This window comes from Episyrphus balteatus, chromosome 4 (genome assembly GCF_945859705.1).
Source record: "Episyrphus balteatus chromosome 4, idEpiBalt1.1, whole genome shotgun sequence".
Classification (NCBI taxonomy): Eukaryota; Metazoa; Arthropoda; class Insecta; order Diptera; family Syrphidae; genus Episyrphus; species Episyrphus balteatus.
This window is the reverse complement of record NC_079137.1, coordinates 19,684,348-19,710,187: the sequence shown is the minus strand read 5'-3', so window position 1 is coordinate 19,710,187 and position 25,840 is coordinate 19,684,348. Positions and strand designations below refer to the sequence as shown.

Genomic DNA, 25,840 nt, shown 5'->3' with positions numbered 1-25,840 from the left:
ATCGGTAGTCTAGCGCTTAGTACTTGGGTGCTGTTTCGCCTGTTAAGTAATTTTTTGGTAATTTTAATGATTTGAACGATTTTTAAAAATTTACCAAAATTACCTGAAATGAGGAATGCAATGCCGGAACCGGAAGAATGGACAAGAGAACACTTCTTGGTGAAGAAGTACCAAAAAAGTTAGATCTTCCTAAAAGTGACAACCAAGATAGTCTTTACATTTCTCGACCTGTGAACCATTTACACCCCCAATAATACCTCGGATTTGCCTATAAGTCAAGATAAAATATTGCGAGTTGCATTTTAGTAAAAAAAAAGACAATATCAGTGGTCCGTTCTTTTATTGAATATAGTTAACTATTGTTGTTATGTCAAAAAAATCGTTGTATTTGTTTTTGTTAGATTTTGTTAGAAAATTTCAACTTTGATTTAGGAACGACTAATGTTACATTGTGTTGATCTGTCAAAAGAAAATTTTTTGAGAGTAATTTTATGAATGAATAAACAAGAAAGAATTAATTTGGTACTGAAATAATTCTTTTTAATTGAATTCTAAGCAAATTGAAACAAAAATATGCATTCAATAATTTCAAATATGGAAACAAACAAGAAATTCTCTTCTCACATCATCCCCTCTCTTCCTCATTTAGTTGTGTTTGACAGATTAACATTGAAACTCAAGTCCAGGAGCTGAGTTGGAAAAAGTAACAAAATGTAACTATTTGACACTTCAACATTGGATTTAGGAACGATGTTGTGACGTCACGATGTTACACTTTGTAACTTTTTTCTCATTTAGGAACGATGAAAGTTAACTATTGTTAACAATAGTTAACAACGTCGAATAAAAGAACGCACCACAGGACTGCGTTCTTTTAAATTATTCTTTTTATTAAAATAAATTTTGTATGTACATATGCAGGTACAAACGTCTATCCGAAAATGTTGTAAGCTTAATATGGGTCTACTGCATTAAGGTTAGCGATCCGTTTAAACCTCGAGTACTTGTGTGAAACCTTCCTAGTTTTTGGTGAACTGTATTTCAGAATTGTTAACATTACCCAGATCACACAATTCAGCATTCATAAATTAATTCTTGACTGTTAAATTTCTTGATAAATGAATCGAATTTGTTTTGCTTGTTGGCTTCTTACGTTTGACCACATTTGTTTTTAAATTTTTTTGATAGTCCTTTTATTATTTTCTACTTTTTGTTTTTCTTTATTTTGTTAAAATCTCTTAAGGGGGGAAATCCCTCTGGACGACAGCTTTTTCAATAATTTTTTTTTGGAAAACTGAAAGCATTTATTGAAATTTGGGAAAGTATGTGATATTATTGACATTATAAAGTATTGATACAATTTTTTTGAAGTACAAAAAAAAACAAAATGGCGGCTCTACAGCTCTTTAAAGTTGACGCCTCGAGTTTGCGCCGTGCAATGTCCAGGTCCACAAAATTATTTATAATCAAAAAAGAAATTTTTTTCCAATAAAATATATTTATACGCATTGCATGAACCTAAATTTAGTAAAAAAAAGTGTAAAATAAAAATTAGAGACCAAAAAAACGAAAAAACACAATGTTTTTTTATAAACAAATTGTTTAAAAAAAATATTTATTGTAAAAATTTTGTTGAACTTTTAGGTTCATGCAATGGCCAATAAATTAAAGAGTAATTTGCAATTTATTTCAAGTCGATAGCTTCATTAGTTTTTGAGTTACGTTGCACGGCGCACACTGGGGATTTTGCGGAAAAAAGTCCAAAATTTTAAGTACCTCGGAGAACATTTTCAATACTATTTCTAAATTCTAGAATAAAATCTGAATCAAAATCAGAAAGAATTACTAAAATCGGACTTGTAGTTTACTTTTAAGAGCTTGGTTAAGGGACAAGTTGTTGAAAGTATAAAAAACGAAGTGAAAATACCCTGAAATTAAAGTTGTGTAATTTTTTTTTGCTTGAGCCGACTCATACACTTTTATTTTTTCGTAAAGATGCCATAATTTGTCTATTGTTAATCGAAGAAATTATTAATTTTAAAGATGTTAATTATTTTATATAATTATTTAAAGAAAAGAGAAAAAAATGGCTTAATTTTTTCATATTTTTGTACATATAATTTTAGCTACACTTGCCTACAGTTAGAGACTATTAAAAACATTTTCCTTATGAAATTACCTTTTGATAAAGGCCAAATTTGGGTGCCACCAGGTGCCACTGCGTTTTTTATTGGCAATTGAAAACTTCATTTGGTCGCAAAAATGATTTTCTTAAAAATTACTTAAAATAACAAAAAAAAAATATTAAAAATCAATGGTAACACTTAAAGTTATAAATGATACCTTTTTTAAAAGCCAGAATATTACGCTTAATTCGAGCTTTTAAATTAAGTTCTTTAAGTTTATTGTTTTTAAAATAATCGATTTCAATGTCAAAATTTTGAAAAAAAAAAAAAAAAAAAAACATACAATACTATTTTTGTCAAGATTGGGGATTTGCATACAAAATTGAATTATGAAGAAAACTGCCTTAATTGATTCCTTACCAAACACTGAAAACCATATGTTTCTATGTCTTCTGGTTTTCGAGAAAATTGAAAATCTGACAAAAAGGAGATTTTCTACCTTTTTGTCAGATTTTTATTTTTTTGGCTGCAAGCTAGAGACCTTTATCCGAAAAGAAAGTAAAATTAATTCGCAACACTTTTTGAAGTGAAAACTTCTTTAGTATCGTTGTGATTTGAAATCAATTGATTATAACTTTTTTGTTTTTATAGATAAATTAATGAAATTTATACTGTGTGATTGATAATAAAACAAACTATAATTGTACAAAATTTCAATAAATTTCATATTCAAAATCCTGAAATAACAATGAAAAGAATTCTTACTTTTTTTGTAGGCATCGTAGAAATATGATAGAAGCGTCATATAAAAGATAATAAGATTTCAGATGATATAAAATTTATTATAAGTTGTCATTTAAAAAAATTGATTTAAAGGTGATGCAAAAAAAAGTTAGATTTTTTCCATTTTGTTTTTATAAGAAAAATGATTTTTAAAGTTTCATTTCTACCACGTGTGAATTGCACACATGATTTTTTTTTTTATAAATCTACTTCAATAAAATTACATTTGATTTTCTGACTTTGCTTCAGAAAGATGAATTTTCGTTATACATAGGTATGTACCTAGCTTAAATGTTTTATAATAATGGCAGTTTTTAGCATTTCATAGGAAGATCTAAGCAGAAAGCTCATGGAATGTCACAGAATAGATTTAAATTGACATTATTATTGAAAAATACAGATCATCCGAATTCTTCGCCCTGCCTTTACTAAGAAGAATCAGAGTCATTTAAGTGAGTAATGGCTCTCTTAACAGAATAAACTATTGAAAAATGTGTGATGCCAATATATTTTAAATTGTATAAAATGTGATAGAAGTGGTTTTTTGAGTATTTTTTAACTATAATTCGGGTTTTTCATTTTGAGTGGACGTGGAACTAGACAACAGTATAATGAGTTATTCGTTTGCATTTAATGTAATTAAAATCGGTAAGGTGGTTCCAATAATACAAACAAATAAAAAAAAATGCTTTAAGTATATGTAGGTAAATTGTAAGTAATCTAAGAACAAAATCTGGATCCTTTATTACTCTTACAATATTTTTAAAAGGGCGTGGCAGTGGATGCAAATGAATAATAATGTTTTCTTACGACTTAAGGCGTCATTCCTGAAAATTTCATCCAAATTGATTCAGTGGTTCAGTTTTTATTGAGTTTTTTCCGCACTCCCATACAAATTTCCCCAGTGTGCGGCGCGGAAATAAGCGCGTTTTGAGGAAAAAGCGTTTAAAGTTTTCGTTTTCGTACTGAGGTAGGTTCAATGGGCATGGGTTTCGGGACTATCTTGGGGCATTTGAGGCTTCATTTAAGGCTTAGACCACGGAAAATAGTTTCTTCGGTTGATAAATGAATTTATAAGGCAAAAAAAAATTAATGCAAAAATAAAAATTTCCAGAGGGATTTCCCCCTTAAATATGAAAATAAATTATTTCAAATATCAAAATTAATTATTTTAAACAACAAAATTTTGTCAGAATGACAGTTAGAATAGTTTTATACGTATTAATTCTTAGGACTGCGTTGTGAACTTAGATCCGGTCCTATATATGTGAAGAAATGCTAGGGTCCTAACATTTCCTTAGGACCTAGTACTAGTGCTAGGACCTGGTCTAGCTAGACCGGGTACTAAGCTGACTTAGGACTTGTGTGAAGAAATTGGCCGTTAGTCTTTTTCGGAATCGTAAATTGACAACTGACAACTCTTGTGTTATTCCAATTCTTATTCGTTTAATATTCGAACATAAACCATAATGCTCCTATTAGAGCCACTGACTTACATTGGCATGCTTGAATGACTTAGCTCGTCGTTGGGGAGGGTTCTTGTAAGTTAGTGAAACTCAAGAATAACAAATTATTAAATACTCATGCCAGGACTGGACAAGGACATTCATATATATCCTTTACTTTCTAAAATCTTAATGTTATAACGGACGGACATTGTTAGACATTGGCTGGTATATAGATGTTTAATACCGAGTACATTGATCCCACCCTGCGTTATGCCTTGGTAACACTGATACTCATGTTTTGTGCTACCCCTACTAATCATTTTTGACTCACCTCGCTTAACCTATCGACACCCCATCAATCCCCCAAATAAAATGATTTAATTTTTCATATTAAATTTCATAAATTTTATTATACTAATTCAAGACATTTTGTTATCATTAAACTAAACCGTTAAAGAAAATAATTGAAGGTTGTAACCAACCATAAGAAACTATTAAGACAATGAAACCACAATTGGTTGCAGATATAATTTGTAATTAGGATATTAAGGATAATTATTTAATATTATTGAAAATTGAATAATAGTATTAAGATATGTATTGAAAAGGAATTAAAAGTAATAATGGATATATTTGTTGCGAGTTTTAAAATATAACAAATTAATTAAAAGACACTTACATGACTCCTCGATGATGTGCGCACAAAATCCAGGTCCTGTTGAGCTTGATTTAAATTTAATTAAAAGTTCTCACAACAAACACAACAATTATGATTAGTAAGATAAAGTATTAAAATTCAAGTAACAAAATTAGTAAAATAGATAATTAGATAAAATTAGTAATTAAACAAAAGTAGGAAAATTGGAAATTTTAAGTTAAAGTATTTAAATTAGTCAATTATCAACTATAACAAAGGCAAAGTTTAATGTTTCTCGAATTGAACAGGAAACCGGCACTATTTTATGTTCACAATACCAGATTTAATATTATAAATCTTGGAAGAATTGTTTTTTTTTTTTTTTTTTTTATTTCCAGATTGCGTTAGCAACTCTTTTCTCAAAGTATTGGCTCTGATTTTGTAACACGCAGTTTTAAAACGATTGTATTTAGTTCTAGGATTATTTCTCATTTAATAAATTAGCCGATTCACATCAAGGATATCGGATACTGCGTCTGTCGCAATTCTTATTTTTTTGAGAATCCCATAGACCAAATGGACCGATAATGCTCCTTGGAGCCGCTTCTAAAAAGTCTTCCCTTTTCTTTATTCCTCTCAATTTTAGATTTTTTTTAGGAAAGCTACAGAAAGAATTTCTTTTATAGAAATTATGAATCGAAAATAATTCGTATCTTACCTTTATTTTGAAGATTTTATTTATAAAGAAGATTTTTTTCTTCTAGAAAATTCTATTTCTTCTTTGAAAGTATTTAAATTTTTTAAATGACTGCCACGTTTGAGAATTATTCGAAAAATGAAAATTTTCCATGTCGAATTTATTAAAATGAAACCTACGCCTACTTGATTTTTTTATTTTATTTTGTTTGTATTTTTTTTTCAAGTGCAGCAGCAACAGGTGTTTTTTTTACGATTTTGTTTTAATTTTTACAAAGAAATGAAATCCCATTCACAACAAACCTTCTTTGTTTGTGACTTTAGGGAAGCAAACAAAAAGGAAAAGGAATGGGTATTGTGAAATTAACGTGTGGCTCGACCCACGATAAGCCGGGCGAAATTTAAGTTAAGGTTTAATATCTTTCGCGTGAAATTTACCTATATATTCGCCATTTAACTTTTCTAATTCGTATAGGCAATTTCCAACTCTTTTTCGAACTCTACATTTGAGAAATTTATGACAAAATTTAGCATTACGGGCTTCAACAAAACTGCTTTGTTGGAAATTCCTTCTGTAAACCTCTTGTCCAACTCTGAATTCAATAGGCTTTGACCTTGTATTATACGTTTTGGCCGATCGCAAATGGGCTGCATCTAAATTTTTTGAAATGTTGTCGCGTATTTTAACAAGTCTATCTGAATTAGTAATGACATTAATAGAAGGTTCTCTTATACATTCCAGGTCATTTAATATACCATATGCGGATGCATGTTGGATCATATTTTGACCAAAAGTAGCAAAGTAGGGAGAACATTTTATAGCGTTGTGATAATCACTTCTTAGTATAGCCGTAATTTGTGAGAGATATTTATCCCATTTGGTGTGATCGCGTCCAATAAAACATCTTAATTTTGCAATAATTTCTCTATTAGCTCTTTCAGATACATTGGCTTGAGGAGAATATAAAGCTGTTGTAACATGTTGAATGCCAAATGTATTCAGAAAAGCAGCGAAGTCTTTGGATATGAATTGACGACCGTTATCACTGTGCAAATATTGTGGCACACCTACGAAATTGAAAACCTCGGATTGCAGATAGTTAATAACATTTACGGAAGTGGCTTTCTTCATTGCTTTGAGGAAAAGAAATTTAGAGAAATGATCGATGACGATAAAGATAACCGAATTGCCATCTTTAGTCCTAGGATATGGACCAAGGAAATCCACATAAAGCCTTTGGAACGGACGTTCCGTTTTAATTTGGTTTCCCATTGTCGGTCGAAGAACTTTGCACGAAGCTTTTACTCCTTTACACATGTCGCAAGAATCTATGTACTCTCTTACATCATTAGCCATACCTGGCCAGAAATATTTTTGCCGAATGCGGAAAAGCGTTTTGGCATGCCCGCCATGACATGCAGTTGCGGAATTATGCGCATTTTCAATGACATCTCTAGTCAAGTTTTTCGGAATCCAAAGCATCCATAAGCTATCTTCCTCGTCAATTTTGCCCTCTCTAAATTTAGTTCTTTTATAAATGAAGTTTTCAGATACACATAAATCCGGCAGCATATCACTATTGGCCTTGATTTTTTCTCGTAGATCGACGTACTCTTTACTCTCAAACTCTGGAGAGTTCAAATCAATTTCTTTCGGTATGTCATCGAGACTAAGTTCTTCCATGTCTGCTCTCGAAAGGGTATCAGGCACCACATTGAGAGATCCTTTCCGATGCTCGATTTTGAAAACAAAAGCTTGGAGCTTCAAGCTCCATCGAGCTAATCTACCATCCAAATCCTTAAGTGACATCAGCCACTTAAGGCTTGCATGATCGGTTATAACTCGGAAAGGTAACCCCTCAATGTAGGGCCTAAACCTTTTCAGACAAATCACAGCAGCAAAACACTCTAGTTCTGTCACCGTGTAATTTCGTTGTGACTTATTCAATTTCTTGGAAACGAAAGCGATTGGCCTCTCTCGACCCTCATCGTCTAACTGAAATAAGACTCCGCCAACGCCAACACTAGATGCATCACATTGAATTGTAAATTCTTTTGTGAAGTCTGGTTGTACGAGTACTGGAGCTGAACTGAGTGCCGCCTTTAGTTTATTAAAACCTTCTATTGCAGCTGGAGTTAACTCAAATTTCTTGCCTTTCCTTAGACAGTCCGTGAGCGGCCCTGATAGATCCGCAAAATTAGCAATAAATTGCCGGTACCAACCAGCCATACCGAGAAATCGTCGGACCTGGCGGTCGGATTTAGGTAAAGGGAAGTCAGTCACTGCCTCCACTTTAGACGGATCTGTTTTCAGGCATCCATGTCCTACAATATACCCTAAATACTTTATCTCGGTTTGGCAGAATTTACTTTTCTCTATGTTGATGGTCAGCCCAGCATCTCTAAGGCACTTTGAAACCTCTGAAAGTACTTCCAAGTGTTTTTCGAAACTTTCCGAGCAAACAAGAAGATCATCAACATAGATAAAAACAGATTCGCGTAATCGTGATGGTATGACTTTATCCATAAGGGCACTTAGAGTCTGCGACGCATCGCACAACCCGAATGGCATAACGTTGAATTGCATTAGGGGCATTCCTGGAACTGCAAAGGCTGTTTTTTGTTTATCGCTTTCCTTTAATGGAATTTGCCAGTACGCATTTTTCAAATCAATCCCAGAGATAAAGTGAGTATCTTTGACTCTACTTAACAAACCATTCATATTAGTCAGAGGATAAGCACTCTTTCTAGATTTACTGTTTAACTTTCTGTAATCTACACAGAATCTCACTTTACCTCCTTTATTCACAAGAACAATCGGACTGGACCATGGACTATCACTTGGCTCTATAACCTTCAATTTTAACATTTCCTCGATTTCCTTGTATGCCTGTTGTTGTCTCGGTGGTGAAAGAGGATAATATTTAGATTTAATAGGAGCCGCATCACCAGTATCAATCGAATGAGTGATTAAGTGCGTGCGACCTAACCCATGTTTTGTAAATGAAGGAAAACTTTCTACAACTTTGTCGAGTTCATATTTTAGAAATGGGTTTAGCTTATGGAAATTCGTTGATGTCGAAGCAGAATTATCAATGCAAATTTCAGATATAATGTTCGGGGCAATTTGGAAATCTTTCCAGAAATTAATACCTAAATAGACTTTTTGCTGCAAAGACGGTACAACATAAAATAAAATATCTTTGGATACTCCATTGAATGTTACAGGAAGTTCACAAAACCCAACAACTTTCTGTTTTGCACCATCAGCAGTGTTTAAAGAAGATTTGATTTCCGTGATTTTGAAATTATTGCGTTCTATGAATTGGAGACTTTCCTTTCCGAGAGCACTTACTGATGCTCCGGAATCAAGAAGAGATAATATTGTCTCTGTACCGAGTTGAATATTAATAAATGGTCGTACTTCAGTGTTCGTGCAGATTGTTGTTGATTCAATTGTTAAACGATGACTTTTGCGCTTCTTAAATCGTTCGCGAGCTTTCAAAATCTGTTTGGAGGGTTCAGAATTGAAAATTCTCCTACGCACCTTGTCATAGTTCAACTTTCTTTGATGTAAATTAGTATGAAATGCGATTTCGTCCGATGGTGAATTCGTGGGAGGAATTCTTTTTAAAACTGTAATATTTGTATTAGGGAGATTGGAAGACCTATGGTCATCGCAACCCGTAATTTTTATCGTTGGCTCGGGAAAGTTGGGAATGAGCGAGTGTTCCCGGCAACCTTCTCGCCCAACAATCGGTTTCCCACCAAATGCCTTTTGCATGAGACTGTCGTCACATTTTTCGCACCGCATTTGTAACAAAAGAGGTTGCGTTGTTCTACGGGACATTCAAAAAATGAATGTCCAATAGCATCGCAGTTCCAGCATTGGTATTTGGAAGTATCGACTTTCCGTTCATGGCTGAATGCATCTACATTAGGATCATTATCATTATTTTCTACCACATTTTCATACTCTGTTTCTTCAATTTCATTTATATTTGGTTTAGGTCTATGAGCAGTCGAATTCCCTTGACGCAATAAATGCTTTTCAGCACGTCTTGCGATTTCACGAAGTTTTTGTAAATCGATATCATCATAAGCAAATAACAAGAAACCTAATGTTTCCTTTGCGTTACTTTTAATTAGTTCTATGAGTTTTTTGTCACCCATAGGTTCTTTCAAACGAGAATTCATCGTTACTAAAGCTGTGAAGAAGTCATCAAAAGCCTCCTTTTGACCTTGTCGGCGTTCGAGCATTCGTACGAGTTTGTCATGATCGTTTTCGACGTGACTGAACTCACGTATTAACGCTTCCTTAAATGATTCATAAGAAATGTTCTGATTTTGTCTTTGTTTTGAGAAAAGCCAAAACCATCTTTCAGCTTTATCTTCTAAAAGGAGATGAAAGAATGATAATAAGTGACTCCACGAACATTGAGAGCGTTCTTTTAAGGTTTCTACCTTGAATATGAAGTCATGGACGCTTCCAACACCGTTGTAACATATTTTCCATTTTTCGATGTTACAACTTTGATCATGTCTGGCAATGGAAGGTAACGTAAGTGGATTTGCCAATGGTGATGTTTCAGGAAAACCTCTAAAATTCGGAGAAGAAAAGGAGAAATTATCCTCCCTTGTTTGATTTCGATTAGCGTTTTGTCTAATCGCTTCAACCTGATCGGTTATATTATCTTTAAAACATTTGAACTCGTTCATGACTGTTTGCTGATTACAAATTATAGTTTGTTGAAGAGCTGATATTAATTTATTAATGTCATTTGAATCTAAACTTTTCGATTTAGTTTGGGTATCAGAAGGTTCGGTCATGTTTTGGATTTTGGGTGGTTGAAACAATAGAGAGGTGGCTCCTGATGCGTCGGTCAAATTATCAATTTGGTTCGGTTGTAATACTGAATCCGATAACTGAACAACAGGAATTTCTTTTGGAGAATGAATTACCTTTGGTATCGCACCAGTATTCTTTGAAGTGGTAATTTTTTCGTTATTATGAGAACTATCATTTAAACTTGCAAGATTTTTCTTTGCAGAATTATTCTTCTTTTTATCAGAACGTTGCATTGTGTAACTAATTTTATGAATTTGTCTTCTGTTCTTCTATTTGAGACTGGGGACGTCCTGGGTGTCGTAAAGGGGTGAAGCGAGTTATTTTACCAATGTCTTAACAATATTTAATTTTCAATTTTAAAAATTTGATTATAGCTACTTTAATACGACTGTTTCGTACTAAAGGACTTATAATCTTAAAACAATAATCTTTAGTTATTTTATTTTGTCGCTATGCATAAACAGCTTGGGCTGTTAACTACAGACTAACAATACTAAAACAACCTGCGCTAACAAAAGGGAAAATTATTAATATTACATGCATAAATTCTTCTGACTGGATCTAAAGAGTTTGACTATGTTATGGAAATCGACAAATGACTATTCATGGCAACTCGTTATCAAATCGATTAATAAACGGGACTCATGAATGTAAAAAGTTTCTACTAAAAGCTAATACGTTGGGCGCCATATTTGTTAATCCAATTCTTATTCGTTTAATATTCGAACATAAACCATAATGCTCCTATTAGAGCCACTGACTTACATTGGCATGCTTGAATGACTTAGCTCGTCGTTGGGGAGGGTTCTTGTAAGTTAGTGAAACTCAAGAATAACAAATTATTAAATACTCATGCCAGGACTGGACAAGGACATTCATATATATCCTTTACTTTCTAAAATCTTAATGTTATAACGGACGGACATTGTTAGACATTGGCTGGTATATAGATGTTTAATACCGAGTACATTGATCCCACCCTGCGTTATGCCTTGGTAACACTGATACTCATGTTTTGTGCTACCCCTACTAATCATTTTTGACTCACCTCGCTTAACCTATCGACACCCCATCAATCCCCCAAATAAAATGATTTAATTTTTCATATTAAATTTCATAAATTTTATTATACTAATTCAAGACATTTTGTTATCATTAAACTAAACCGTTAAAGAAAATAATTGAAGGTTGTAACCAACCATAAGAAACTATTAAGACAATGAAACCACAATTGGTTGCAGATATAATTTGTAATTAGGATATTAAGGATAATTATTTAATATTATAGTTTTAAAATATAACAAATTAATTAAAAGACACTTACATGACTCCTCGATGATGTGCGCACAAAATCCAGGTCCTGTTGAGCTTGATTTAAATTTAATTAAAAGTTCTCACAACAAACACAACAATTATGATTAGTAAGATAAAGTATTAAAATTCAAGTAACAAAATTAGTAAAATAGATAATTAGATAAAATTAGTAATTAAACAAAAGTAGGAAAATTGGAAATTTTAAGTTAAAGTATTTAAATTAGTCAATTATCAACTATAACAAAGGCAAAGTTTAATGTTTCTCGAATTGAACAGGAAACCGGCACTATTTTATGTTCACAATACCAGATTTAATATTATAAATCTTGGAAGAATTGTTTTTTTTTTTTTTTTTTATTTCCAGATTGCGTTAGCAACTCTTTTCTCAAAGTATTGGCTCTGATTTTGTAACACGCAGTTTTAAAACGATTGTATTTAGTTCTAGGATTATTTCTCATTTAATAAATTAGCCGATTCACATCAAGGATATCGGATACTGCGTCTGTCGCAATTCTTATTTTTTTGAGAATCCCATAGACCAAATGGACGGATAATGCTCCTTGGAGCCGCTTCTAAAAAGTCTTCCCTTTTCTTTATTCCTCTCAATTTTAGATTTTTTTTAGGAAAGCTACAGAAAGAATTTCTTTTATAGAAATTATGAATCGAAAATAATTCGTATCTTACCTTTATTTTGAAGATTTTATTTATAAAGAAGATTTTTTTCTTCTAGAAAATTCTATTTCTTCTTTGAAAGTATTTAAATTTTTTAAATGACTGCCACGTTTGAGAATTATTCGAAAAATGAAAATTTTCCATGTCGAATTTATTAAAATGAAACCTACGCCTACTTGATTTTTTTATTTTATTTTGTTTGTATTTTTTTTTCAAGTGCAGCAGCAACAGGTGTTTTTTTTACGATTTTGTTTTAATTTTTACAAAGAAATGAAATCCCATTCACAACACTTGCTTGCGGCCATTTTTTAGATGGCAACCCTAGACTATTGTAAGCAAGGATAGTAAAATATTAATTTTGTATTAAATTAAAAAAAACGATGACGGTTCAAAAAATCTGATAAAAAAGAAGACATAGAATCATACGGTTTTCAGTGTTTGATAATAACTCAAATTTATCAGTAAATTTTGTATTTAATTTCGAAGTTTTAAAATGTTCATACGAGGGCAGTTTGAAAAGTTCTCGGCCTGACCAATAAAACGCAATAAATTTCAAAACTTTTTTTTAATCCCTTTCTCTTCTTATGCCAACACACTAATTTCATCTGTTTTCTGGTGCTTCTATTCCCTTTTTACAGGCCGATTCCTCCAACTCTTCAAAAAACAGCTCCGACTCAGCAATCACCCCCTCGTTGGTGAAGAATTAGCGTATAGCCAATTTTTTTTTTTTTAATTTGGAAAGAGGTAATAGTCTGATGGTGCCAAATCAGCTGAATAAGGAGGTGGTTCAGTACTCCAAATCGAAGTTCATGGAGTTTAGATTCTCTCTAGAGATTTCAACTCGATTGAATTTTTGTTCTTTTTTAAGCAAACGCGGCAGCCATCTTGCGGAACGTTTTTTCAACATCAATTCTTTGGTCAAAATGTGGTAGACCCGCTCAGAGGAGATCCCTATGGTCTTGCTTATTTTTCGCAATTTTAACCTTCGGTGGTCTAAAACCATTTTTTGGACGTTTTCTGAAGAGTAGGCTATTGATTATGTGAAAAATTATGAAAAATACAGGGTAATAAGGAACTAAGACGTTCACGGGTTTTTATTGCAGGAATTGTTCAATGGGTTATAAAAGAACATAAAACCGCGGAGTGCTAATAAATGAGAGGGTGGAAACTGAAGATAGGGGTGTAAAAGCCCCCTTTTTGGTTTTTCCAATATATCTCATAAACCGAGCAAAATTTTAATATATTGCAATCAAAACTTTTTGTAGAGAATTGAATTTCCTATTAGAATAATGTTTTTTAAAAATTGAAAAAAAAAATTTCCATACCAAAATAGTCTAAACAATCATAAAAAAAATATCAAAAAAATTAATTTTTTGAGTTTTTTTGCTTTTTTACTTGTACATTTTTTTGGGTTGAGATAGACATAAACATTGCTCCAAAGAAAAAAAGAAGATTAAATTTCCTTCAAAATGCTGTACTCACTAAATTTTTTCATTGAAAATTAACCGAAGTATGGCCATTTTAATATATCTTTTTTTCGCATTTTTAGTTTTACTCAAGTAAAACAGAAACATTTGAGGGGAAAGTACGATAAATTAAGCACCAAGAACTGGTAATGAGATTTTGTAGAGGGGTTAAATACAATCATTGTTTACTATGGGAGGGGGGGTCTATGTCCCCCTGTTTTGGCGGGAGGGGCAATTTTCTAAAAAATATACTTAAAATAAAAAAAAATTATTAAAAAACAACGGCAACACTTACAGTTTTGATTGATACTTTTTTCAAAAGCTAGAATTATAAACTTAATATTAGTTTTAAAATGAAGTTATTTTAATCAATTGTTTTTGAAATACTTGATTTCAAAGTCAAAACTTGTGAAAAAAAAGTTTAAAAAGCACATTGAGTACAATTTTCACAAAGATTGTGGAATTCAATACGAAATTGATCGACAAAGTAAACTGCCTTAATTGATTTCTTATCAAATCATGAAAATCATAATGTTAATATGCCTTCTACTTTTTGAGAAAATTTAGCAGGTGGCCATGGCACAGAGGAATGAGTAGATGACTTCAGAGCCAGACATCGTGGGTTCGAACCCAACGGTCGACTCAGAAGTTTTTTCTAAATCGCCAGCTTAACTGAAGCCACCTGTGCGATAACATGAGACAATTGTCAACGATGTCTCCCCCTCTGTGCCACGTAGTTATGTGTTATATGTGTTTCTGTTGTTCTTTCTTTCTTTGTCTTTCTCTTTGTTGTATTAATGTCTTGTGCTGTATCAGCAAAATGGACTAAGTTTCCGAAGCTGTAGTGTGTGTCTAGTCCGTAGATTTATCTTCGGATTAGATTAATATGTAATGTAATGTAATGAGAAAATTCAAAAATAGACAAAATACTTTCTTTATCGGAATCACTGATTTATTTCAAAAACAATTGATTAAAATAACTTCATTTTAAAATTAATATTAAGTTTATAATTCTAGCTTTTGAAAAAAGTATCAATCAAAACTGTAAGTGTTGCCGTTGTTTTTTAATATTTTTTTTTATTTTAAGTATTTTTTTTAGAAAATTGCCCCTCCCGCCAAAACGGGGGGACATAGACCCCCCTCTCATAGTAAACAATGATTGTATTTAACGCCTCTACAAAATCTCATTATCAGTTCTTGGTGCTTAAGTTATCGTACTTTCCCCTCAAATGTTTCTCTTTTACTTGAGTAAAACTAAATATGCGAAAAAAAGATAGATTAAAATGGCTATACTTCGGTTAATTTTCAATGAAAAAATTTTGTGAGTATAGCAATTTGAAGGAAATTTAATCTTCTGTTTTTCTTTGGAGCAATGTTTATGTCTATCTCAACCCAAAAAAAATGTACAACTAAAAAAGCAAAAAAACTCAAAAATCAATTTTTTTGATATTTTTTTTATGATTGTTTCGACTATTTTGGTATGGAAATTTTTTTTTTCAATTTTTAAAATACATTATTCTAATAGGAAATTCAATTCTCTCCTAAAAGTTTTGAGAGCAATATACTAAAATTTTGCTCGGTTTACGAGATATATTGAAAAAACCAAAAAGGGGGCTTTTACACCCCTATCTTCAGTTTCCACCCTCTCATTTAATAGCACTCCGCGGTTTTATCTTCTCTTGTAACCCATTGAACGATTCCTGCAATAAAAACCCGTGAACGTCTTAGTTCCTTTCTAAATGACATAATCAATAGCCTAAGGTGGAAGTTTTTGCCTTCCGCTTCTGAGGTTATCTTCGACGGTCTGTCTGCCATTTTTAAATAAGGCTGCCAACTTTTTGAACCTGGAATATGAAGGGGCAGATTCCCCCAATGTCTAATAGAAGTCTTCTTTAATTTGATTTGGCGTCATATTCTCTTTGGCCAAATTTTAATAACGGCTTTAATAATTTTTTTTTTAATTTTCGTTGTTAGCAAAAGATAAGTTCAAACAAATAATTGCACTGATAAAAATACGTGACCAATTTTAATGAAACTTAACATACAATTATAATATATATTAGGCTACTTGGGTAATTAAAATTAATTTTTTTAAACAACGCCATCTATATTAGGCCGAGAACTTTTCAAACAGCCCTCGTACATTTTTTTTAAAGTTTTTTCTTCCAAATTTTGACTTTGAAATCAAATATGCATTTCAATAAGTATTGCTTGAAATAACTTCGTTTGAATTTTATATTAAAGCGCTTTTGATGTGGCCTTTTGAAAACATATACAGTGCTGCTAAAAACATTCCGGATTTTTTTGTCATTTTCATCAAATAAAACTTTAAAACACAAAACTGGAACAAAATATTGTTTTAATATTTTTTCTAGATCCTTAATATATCAGTTAAGGAATTTGAACACAAAATAATGTTCTTTACTACATTAAAAAAATTTAAAAATCGAAAAATGAGTAGAAGCAGGTCGAGTTCTTACCTGAGTCGAGTTGCGATGAGTCGGGTTATCTTGAGTCGGGCTATGGGTTGTATCGGGCTGTCGTGAGTTGGGGTGTACAAAGTCGTGTTGTCCTGAGTCGGGCTATACCCTTCCCCGAAAAATGAAGGAATGTCAGAATTTCGTCTGTGCAAAACTAACCGGATTTTTCAAGGATTTCGATTCTCTGTTTTGCGGTAACTTCTGTAAAATTTTTGTTTGCAGTGACAAACAAAGTTGTTAGCTTTGTGAATTGTATAAATTATTTAATGGAATAACGGAAAAAACGCATTATAGTCATAAAATTCGTTACTAAGTCGTAGAACACTTTCAAGTCGAAATAATACCAAATGTTATCCCTTTGGGATGTTGTAAATTGCAACGTCAAGTGAGTATGATATCGTCAAAAAGTAAAAAAGAGAAAAATCAGTTAAAGCAGATCACTAGGGTGGATGCGTAACAAAATATTTCTAAAAACTGATAGGCGAATAAAGAGTTTTTTGATAAAAGATCCTTTTGCGACTTCTTACTCGATTTGTGAGGAGCTTAATCTGACTTCAACATCAAGTTCAGTAAGAAAGGCTTTGAGAGATTTGGTCTTAATCGCTTTCCGCTCGGAAAAAAGCCATTCCTTAATGCTAAGCATTTTCTAAAAAGGTAGGCAATGAAAGGATCTTATAGTCCAAGCGGCGACCGTCGAGTTACTTAGCTCATAAGGTTAGAGGTTAAAATTGGTGTCAAATTAAAGATAAGTTGATACTGAAAATAAAAAAATAGGATTGCCACTTCTAAAATGGGAACTTCCATGTGGCAACCCTATTTGAAAGGAAAAATTGTCACATAACTAATACATTCATATCTTTGTTATTTGGCCAGATAAAATTTTTTTTTAATGCCAAACGAAAGTCAAAATATTAAAACAAAATAATAAAATAATATAAAGAACGTAACCCTACAAATGTGGTAACCCCATTCAAATGAATACAACACCGACAAAAATCTTCTTTGAACAAAACAGTATAACTTTTTATGCACTAGAAAGCTAAACTATACGCCATATTTTAGATAATACTCCCTTCTATCTAAAAAATGTCGGGTGCCACCTCGCAAATGCAGTCAAGTACTCGGCAACCCTATCCAAATGCTAAAAAACGCAAAAATCAATTGTTTTTTGGCCAAAGTGTATAATATTTGATAGAGTTAAAGGCTATAAAATACATTTTGTTTAGCTTAGACTCTCTTCTATCTAAAAATGTCGGGTGCCACCTCGCAAATGCAGACAAGTACTCGGCAACCCTATCCAAATGCTAAAAAACGCAAAAATCACTTGTTTTTTGGCCAAAGTGTATAATATTTGATAGAGTTAAAGGCTATAAAATACATCCTGTTTAGCTAAGACTCTCTTCTATCTAAAAAATGTCGGGTGCCACCTCGAAAACGCAGACAAGTACTCGGAAACCCTATCCAAATGCTAAAAAACGCAAAAATCACTTGTTTTTTTGGCCAAAGTGTATAATATTTGATAGAGTTAAAAGCTATAAAATACATCCTGTTTAGCTTAGACTCTCTTCTATCTAAAAAATGTCGGGTACCACCTCGCAAATGCAGACAAGTACTCGGCAACCTTATCCAAATGCCAAAAAACAAGTGATTTTTGCGTTTTTTAGCATTTTAGTAGGGTTGCCGAGTACTTGTCTGCATTTGCGAGGTGGCACCCGACATTTTTTAGATAGAAGACAGTCTAAGCTAAACAGGATGTATTTTATAGCCTTTAACTCTATAAAATATTATACACTTTGGCCAAAAAACAAGTGGTTTTTACGTTTTTTAGCATTTGGATAGGGTTGCCGAGTACTTGTCTGCATTTGCCAGGTGGCACCCGACATTTTTTAGATAGAAGGGAGTATTATCTAAAATATGGCGTATTAGTTTAGCTTTCTAGTGCATAAAAAGTTATACAAAGTTATATACAAAGAAGATTTTTGTCAGTGTTGTATTCATTTGAATGGGGTTGCCACATTTGTAGGGTTACGTTTTTTATATTATTTTATTATTTTGTTTTAATATTTTGACTTTCGTTTGGCATTTAAAAAAAAATTTTATCTGGCCAAATAACAAAGATATGAATGTATTAGTTATGTGACAATTTTTCCTTTCAAATAGGGTTGCCACATGGAAGTTCCCATTTTAGAAGTGGCAACCCTATTTTTTTATTTTCAGTATCAACTTATCATTCATTTGACACCAATTTTAACCTCTAACCTTATGAGCTGAGTAACTCGACGGTCGCCTCTCCGACTATTAAGAAAAACTTTAAATTTTAAAGTGAAAATACTTCATCATGCTTGTATTTACAAAAAATCATCTGAATTGCTCGATAACAAAACGGAAAAATATGTTTTTCAATGATTAAAGCAACTTGTTTTATTCCGATTGTAAAATGGCAGCCAGGCGCTAAAACATGGACATCTTTGAAACCAAAAAAATGTGCTCCCTACCGTGAAGCACAGGAGAGGATCATTGATGGTTTGGGGTTTTTTTAGCTGCAGGCTCTACCCCGTTACACTAAATCAACGGACTTATGAATCATTTCCAGAATGAAGAGATGTTGGTGTCGATAATGGCTCCATAAAAGGAGAAAGAAATGCCTTTACATTGGCTTTTCCTGCAAGTTAAGATGCCAACAATTCTTAAAAGCTCGTAAAACAGTATTTCGGGGAAGACAACACTCCTGGTTTGACATAGCCGCAACAATTATCCGACTTGAACCCGATTGAAAATTTGTGGGTCATCTCTAAGTGGCAGGTAGAGAAGAAAAAGCACACCTCAGCAACAACGTACTTGTAGTTTTGAAAAATGACTAGGAGGATATTCCTAGTTCTGTTTTATTTAATTTGGCCGAGTCCAAGTCTCGTTGATGCCAAGCAGTTTTCGAAAACTGGCCTTACTTCATTTTTCAATTTTTAAATTTTTTGTATGTGTCAAAGATCATTATTATCTGTTGAAATTGCTTAACTGATATATGAACGAATTAGAAAATATATTAAAACAATATTTTGTTCCAGTTTTGTGTTTTAAAATTTTATTTGATAAAAATGAATGAAATGCAGCACTGTAGGTAATTCAAAACTGTAATGGCAACCCTGGTTTATTTTAGAGAGAAATAAAAAAAAAAACTTTGATTTAGCATAAGAATTAAAAAAAAAAACAAATGGATGACTGCAATTTTCACTTAATTTCCTTAAAGATTTGTGGAATTCTAGCTTTCAAAAAAGATATAATCCAAAACTGTAAGTGTTGCTGTTATTTTTAAATAACTTTTACTTTAACTGGCTGGAAACCTCTCGCTTTATTATTGAAAGATATTTACAAGTATAGAATGTTAATTATCACAATGTAACTACATTTATTTATTATTTTATAAAGATACATTTATATATAAATTTGCTAGCCAAGCTGACGGCAATGCCATAGCTTTAAATTCTTTAAATTGTTAACATGTATCAAAGGAACAAATCAATAAAACTAATTCATTACTTACTTACTTACTACTTATTTCATTTTTAGTAAGCCTGATAGATTTAAAATTAATTAAAACAGATGACTGCAATTTTCCCCAAAAATGTACCTCTTTAAACCTGGCAGCACTAGGATTGCGGCAGACTGAGAACTGGCAACTCTGTTTTCTTGTATTCTTTTTATCATTTTTTTTTTTTTTTTAATTATGTCTTCATAAAAAAAAACAGATACCTGCAGATAGAGCAAGTAATGTATACATCTTTAAGCTGTGTTCATCAAATACGATGTATTTAAAAAAGCTCTGATAGTCTCAATGAAATGAAAAAGTTAAAAAAAAAACCATTCCAAAAAAAAACAGATAAAATATAACAAAACGTTCTTCGACAAAGAACATTCTCACACGGAAGAATATTAAATAAATCATTAAGGATAGGACTGACTAATATTCGGCCTTATCACTTATTCCATCGTGTCAGGAAATTTGTAAGATTCCCGAAAAAAAAAAAAAACAATCACAAAATCAGATCGTGGTGACGATTTGTATGAAATTTTCCATTACGGACGTATGCCGTGTCTGTTTTTTCGACAGTAGTAGCAAATTTCCGATACGAATGGAATTCATAATAAGCCTGATTTTATAGCCACGATTGGGCGCCTTTTTGTTGAGCACATTTCCCCGGGAAGGCCGAGCCTTAGAAAAGCAGGGAGTTCTGGATAAAATAATTCTAAGAGAACTTTCTACTTAATCTCACAAATTTGATTCCTAAATTAGTGCACAAAAAGTGTGGAACAGACCTATATGTATAAAAGTACTTACTTGCTGTTGTTGTGGCGTCAAGCTGCTTGCACTAATCGTCTGAATCTTTGTCGTTCCGCCAGGTGTTGTAGGCGCCGAATGAATTTGAAAAATCGGTGATCCAATAATATTGCCTCCTTGTGTCGAAGTTGAGATTATTGTGCCAGTGCCTGTATTAGTTGCAGTTGAAGGTACAACTGTGGGTGTGGTAGCATTAACTAGTTTCTGTGCCTGAGAAGTTTGTTGAATTATAACGTTCTTATTTTGTAGTAATTGCTGCTGCTGTTGCTGTGGAATTACAGTTCCTAAATTCCCAATTACAAGTCGTTGCTTATTGCCCTGCTGATTGAGAAAACTCTGAATAATTTGTTTCTGCTGAAGGTTCGTTAGAGCCTGTGAGGACATTCTTACTCCTCCAACGGTGGCATTATTGATCAATGATATCCCACCAATAGTTTTCTGTAACTGCGGCCGAACGGCAGTTGTTGTGATTGTTGGCACCTTTTGTACACTTTGCGTCTGAACTTTGTTTAACTGGGGTGATAGCAGTGACTTACCACCGGCCAAACGTACTATATTCTTTGGTGATTGTTGTTGCATGAAAGTTGTTGTTGTTGTAGGATTTACGTTCGATTTTTGTTGGTCTGTTAGTAGAATGGAATTCCCCATCACCTTGAACTGTTCAGAATTGTTAATGTTGATGGGAATTATGAAACCTTGTTGTTGTTGGTGGGGCTGCTGTTGCTGTTGTGGTCGAATCTGCTGCTGACCTGTAGCAACTGCTTGATTAATAATAATTGGTTTACTGAGTGAGATTTTCTTATTTGCCACGGATATTTGTTGCTGTTGTGACTGTTGGTTTGTTGTGATTATCTGCTGCGTTGCTGGGAATACAATGGTGGGGTTTGGTACCGGCTGTTTATTTTCTGGGCTTGTAGAACATGTTGAACTGGTGGGAATTGTAATTAACGTTGGGTTATTGGCGGCAGAAACATGCACTGTTTGAATACCAGTGGGAGTAGCAACAATTATCGGCGTAGGACTTGTTTTTTTAGTTTGTTGCTGTTGTTGTTGTGAGGGGGTCGAGCTGGTCGTTGCTGCGAACATTTTCTGAGAAATAAACTGCGTCTGTTGTCTTTGTTGCTGCTGCTGTTGTGGTTGCACTTGAGGCACTGCTCCAGGAGACAACGCATCATCTAGAGTTGATATTTCTTGTGTTTCCATCACCTCAATCTTATCTTCTGATATTAATTCAGGTTTTAATACCGTTTTCAGGGACTGTGACTGAGTGTTCTTTTGTGCATTAGATGAACTATTGATAATTATTGGATTAGAAGGCATCAAAACTGGCAGAGATGACGATGGGGCAGTAGGACTGGCAATAGAAACATTTTCCTTAATAATAATTTTTGCTTTAACTTTACGATTCGCTGGCTTTTTGTGTTTTCCAATGCCTTGGTACTGCTGATGCATTCTTTCGAATTCTTCTTCCGATCTATTTCGATGTAGATAAATCCAAATTTTTTTCTTAGTATCGTATCTCACACAAGGATCATGTTCAGTATGCATACGGTCTAGAGCCCCACTCACAATAGTCTGGAGAACATTTTCCGGAGCTTCGCGGTTTATATATTGCGAGCATTTAAGTAGTTCGGATATATCAGCCCTGGTACCTTCTCCATTGGGAAGACGGGCAGTTGCATCTCTTACCAAAGTGAGAATAGTTACAAAACTTGGGCGGTCGCCAATCATCATACTATGACCACGAGCTTTTGTTAACGCAAAGATTTGGGTATATATTCCTTTAACTGGGCCAACAACACTTTCATACCCATGCATTCGATATGTAAACGATCGGTGTGGGTTTTCAAAGCGTTCTCTTTCTTGGCGTTGAAATTCTAACATTTCCTCAGTACTCGAAGGTTGCACTGCCCATTGGGTGGGACATCTCGGCAATGGAGGAGATGCCGCTATTTCGTTGGAGCCATTCTCATCGAAATCTATTGACTTCCTCGGCGTCATGTCGGCCTTTTGAATGGGTTTGTGTGTCATTTCATGTTTACGTGACATCCAATAGTTGCATAACTGTACAAGATGCGTGTCTGAGTCTCGACTTGCTCCAATCCATTGGTATATATTTAACTGTGATTTGTATTCAATATATGGTACATACTCTTCCGGTTGATCACTAAAATCACCAGCTAGAAAATTGATTGCCGACGTGACCAGTGAGGACCAATTTTCAGCCAAACAGTACCAATCGTTCAATGCAGTAATAGGATTTGACAGCCACGCATGAATCTTTTCCCGCAAATCATCAAGCTTCATGCGATGATTTGGCGTCGAACAGAAGATATCTCTAATAAGCGATAAGAAACAGGCGTGTGTTTCTTGCATTAGTTCAGGACTCGATGCAGCTACAAAACTCTTGATTGTGTTGACCGATGCAACTGGTTGCTGCACCTGAGAGATGATTGGTTCAGGATGTGAATTAAAATCCGCCTCACTTAGACAAGAGTCATCCATATCCATTGGAATATTCATTACGTCGATTCCTTTCAGATCAGAAAAAGTGGCTATCTTGATTTTTCCATGGTAAGAAGTGAGTTTAGGTGGTGAAGGAATAGTCGACTCTGGAGGATCTTCTGCCTTAATCTCTGTCATTGGAATAATGACTTCTTCAGAGTGAACGAAGTCAGAGCCATTGATGCTGGGTAGTTGGCACATAGATGTTGTTTCTATTGTTTCAACATTGACAACTTCATCCTCTTCCGAATCTTGAGATGGTGGTTGCTCTACGGTTTTTTGTTCAAGTTCTTGAGGCGGGGCTATGGCAACGTTATGTTGCTGGTGGATTGGCTGCTCCACATAAATCCTATCTGGTGCTGTTTGGATTTGTGAAAGATGGTGGTTTGGAGGCGTGACCAACGGTGCTGGAGATGTGGGAAGTTCTTCTTTTACTTCAATCTTTTCTTCTAAAGGCGCTTTTTCAGTCTTCTCTTGAAGAAGTTTCGCTTTTGGCTTACGGCCAGGTGTTTTGCCTGAGGCAAAAACACGCTTATAGCTTCCAGTCATTTGTGTTCTAGCATACACATCTCTAAGACGAATATCATTTGTCTCGAACTCGGGACGGTCCTGCACGAAAGGAATAGAGAAACTATTATAATACGGTAAATTTTATACAAAGCAAATTGTTTGAATAATAATGCACAATATTTCTTAAGACCTCCAAACACTGAAACATTGTTGGTTGTAAACAAAGGAAAATATAATGAAAATTATTTTTATTTTCAAGCTGAGTGATTGAATAAAATTTAATTTAAAAGTTCAATTGACCTCAACCACATATGCGTTTCGCCCAGGTATGACAGTTGGCTCATCAGTTAGATGCTGTCATACACATACTCTTACTATTCAGGTTGTGATTTTTATAAGTGTTTGTATTCATGGACCAAAATGTTGGGGGTTAGTAAAGGTATGGCAGCATCTATCTGATGAACCCATTGTCATACCTGGGCGAAACGCATATGGAGTTGAGGTCAATTCAATTGTTGGTTGTTACTTTTAGAAGAGGAAACAAAACTTCAAAAGTTTATATTTTTTTCAAATATAAATGGCACTAGAAAGAAAAAAATTTACTTTTGTAAATTTCGCACTTTTTGTAGTTATACCTTAAATCTCGCAAATAGAAAACATTACAGAAGAAAAATATTAAACACCGTAGAGCAACTATGTGCGACTCGTTCCTTGATATTGCACTAAAAAGCATTTAAAATGTAGAGTAGGCCAAGTTTTAATCAACGGTAAATATGTATATAAATGAAATGTAGAAACAATTAATAAAATGTTATGCTTCTGATCTTTTCCTTACTAACCTAATTATTATAAAGTTTGGTCAAAGAGAAACTGAAACTGAACAAATTTGTACTAAATAACAAGTGCATTCGAACGCTTATTTTTTCTTTTTTTTTAATTATTATTTTTTATATAATTTTTAAACTTTTGTATTATTACTCTTTTTACATTTTCTTTTATTTTAAACTACTTGTACTAAGTAGAAATGAGTCAAGCTGGAAACCTAGCATTGAAGAAAGCGTTAAAAAGGCCACAGTGGCACTCTTCTCATGTAAAAAAGCTATGGGAAATAAATAAGGGCTCCAATTACACATTGGCTGTACACTACATCAATCAGACCGATTCTAACATACGGTGTGTCAATATGGTGGACTGCTCTATACAAAAACGTTAATTGTGATAAATTAAGCAAAGTCCACCGTTCAGTCTGTCTGTGCATAGGTGGCGCACTTCGCACCACCCCTTCCGCGGCTCTCGGCAATCTGTTCCATTCAACTCCACTCGACATATATGGCAAACAAATGGCTGCAAGTACATTTATTCGTCTCAAATCCTCTTCACAATGGATCAAAAATGATATTGGTCACTCTATTATGCTGAACTCATTCGGATTAATCCATAGTAAAATAGACTACACCATCCCACAACTGCAATTTGATTAAACCTTTCAGGTAACCATCCCTTCTAGATCAGTCAGGGAGGACGTGACATTTCTTGCAGATGATTCAATCCATTTTTACACAGACGGATCAAAAACTGAAAATGGAGTTGATGGAGGTGTATACTCAGATAGACTAAATTTAAGCCTCTCCTTCCGTCTTCCTAATCTCTCTAGCGTGTGCCAGGCGGAACTTTAGGCGATAAAAGAAGTCCTGTCCTGGCTTCAAGAGAACGTGTTATCATATAATCTTCTCGGAATGCCAGGTACCCATTAAATTTCTTCATTCTGTATCAACCAATTCAAAAAATGTCTTTAATTGTCGATCATCTCTGATGGAGATGGCACAGCAGTTTTACATTCACCTTTGCTGGTTGCCGGGCCACAGAGACATTTCAGGAAATTGCAGAGCTGATGAACTTGCCAAAAGTGGAACACTGATTCCTTTATTACCAAATAAGGTCAACATAGGTACCCTCATCGCTACTAATACTCAAACAAGATACTACAAATAACACAAACATTAGGGGGAATAATATCATGT

The 25,840-nt window shown here is 33.6% G+C and overlaps 1 protein-coding gene across 3 annotated transcripts in view; it reads right to left on the bottom strand.

Annotated features, from left to right (window-relative positions):
* The window catches only part of LOC129920295 (nuclear factor related to kappa-B-binding protein), a 66,665-nt gene that overhangs the window by 8,806 nt on the left and 32,019 nt on the right, over window positions 1-25,840 (bottom strand). For all 3 annotated transcript variants that reach the window (XM_056001633.1, XM_056001631.1, XM_056001632.1), the window contains exon 3: window positions 20,805-23,918. In XM_056001633.1, the coding sequence (XP_055857608.1) occupies window positions 20,805-23,858 (3,054 nt within the window). In that variant the 5' untranslated portion in view covers window positions 23,859-23,918. The remainder of the gene's footprint in view (window positions 1-20,804; window positions 23,919-25,840) is intronic.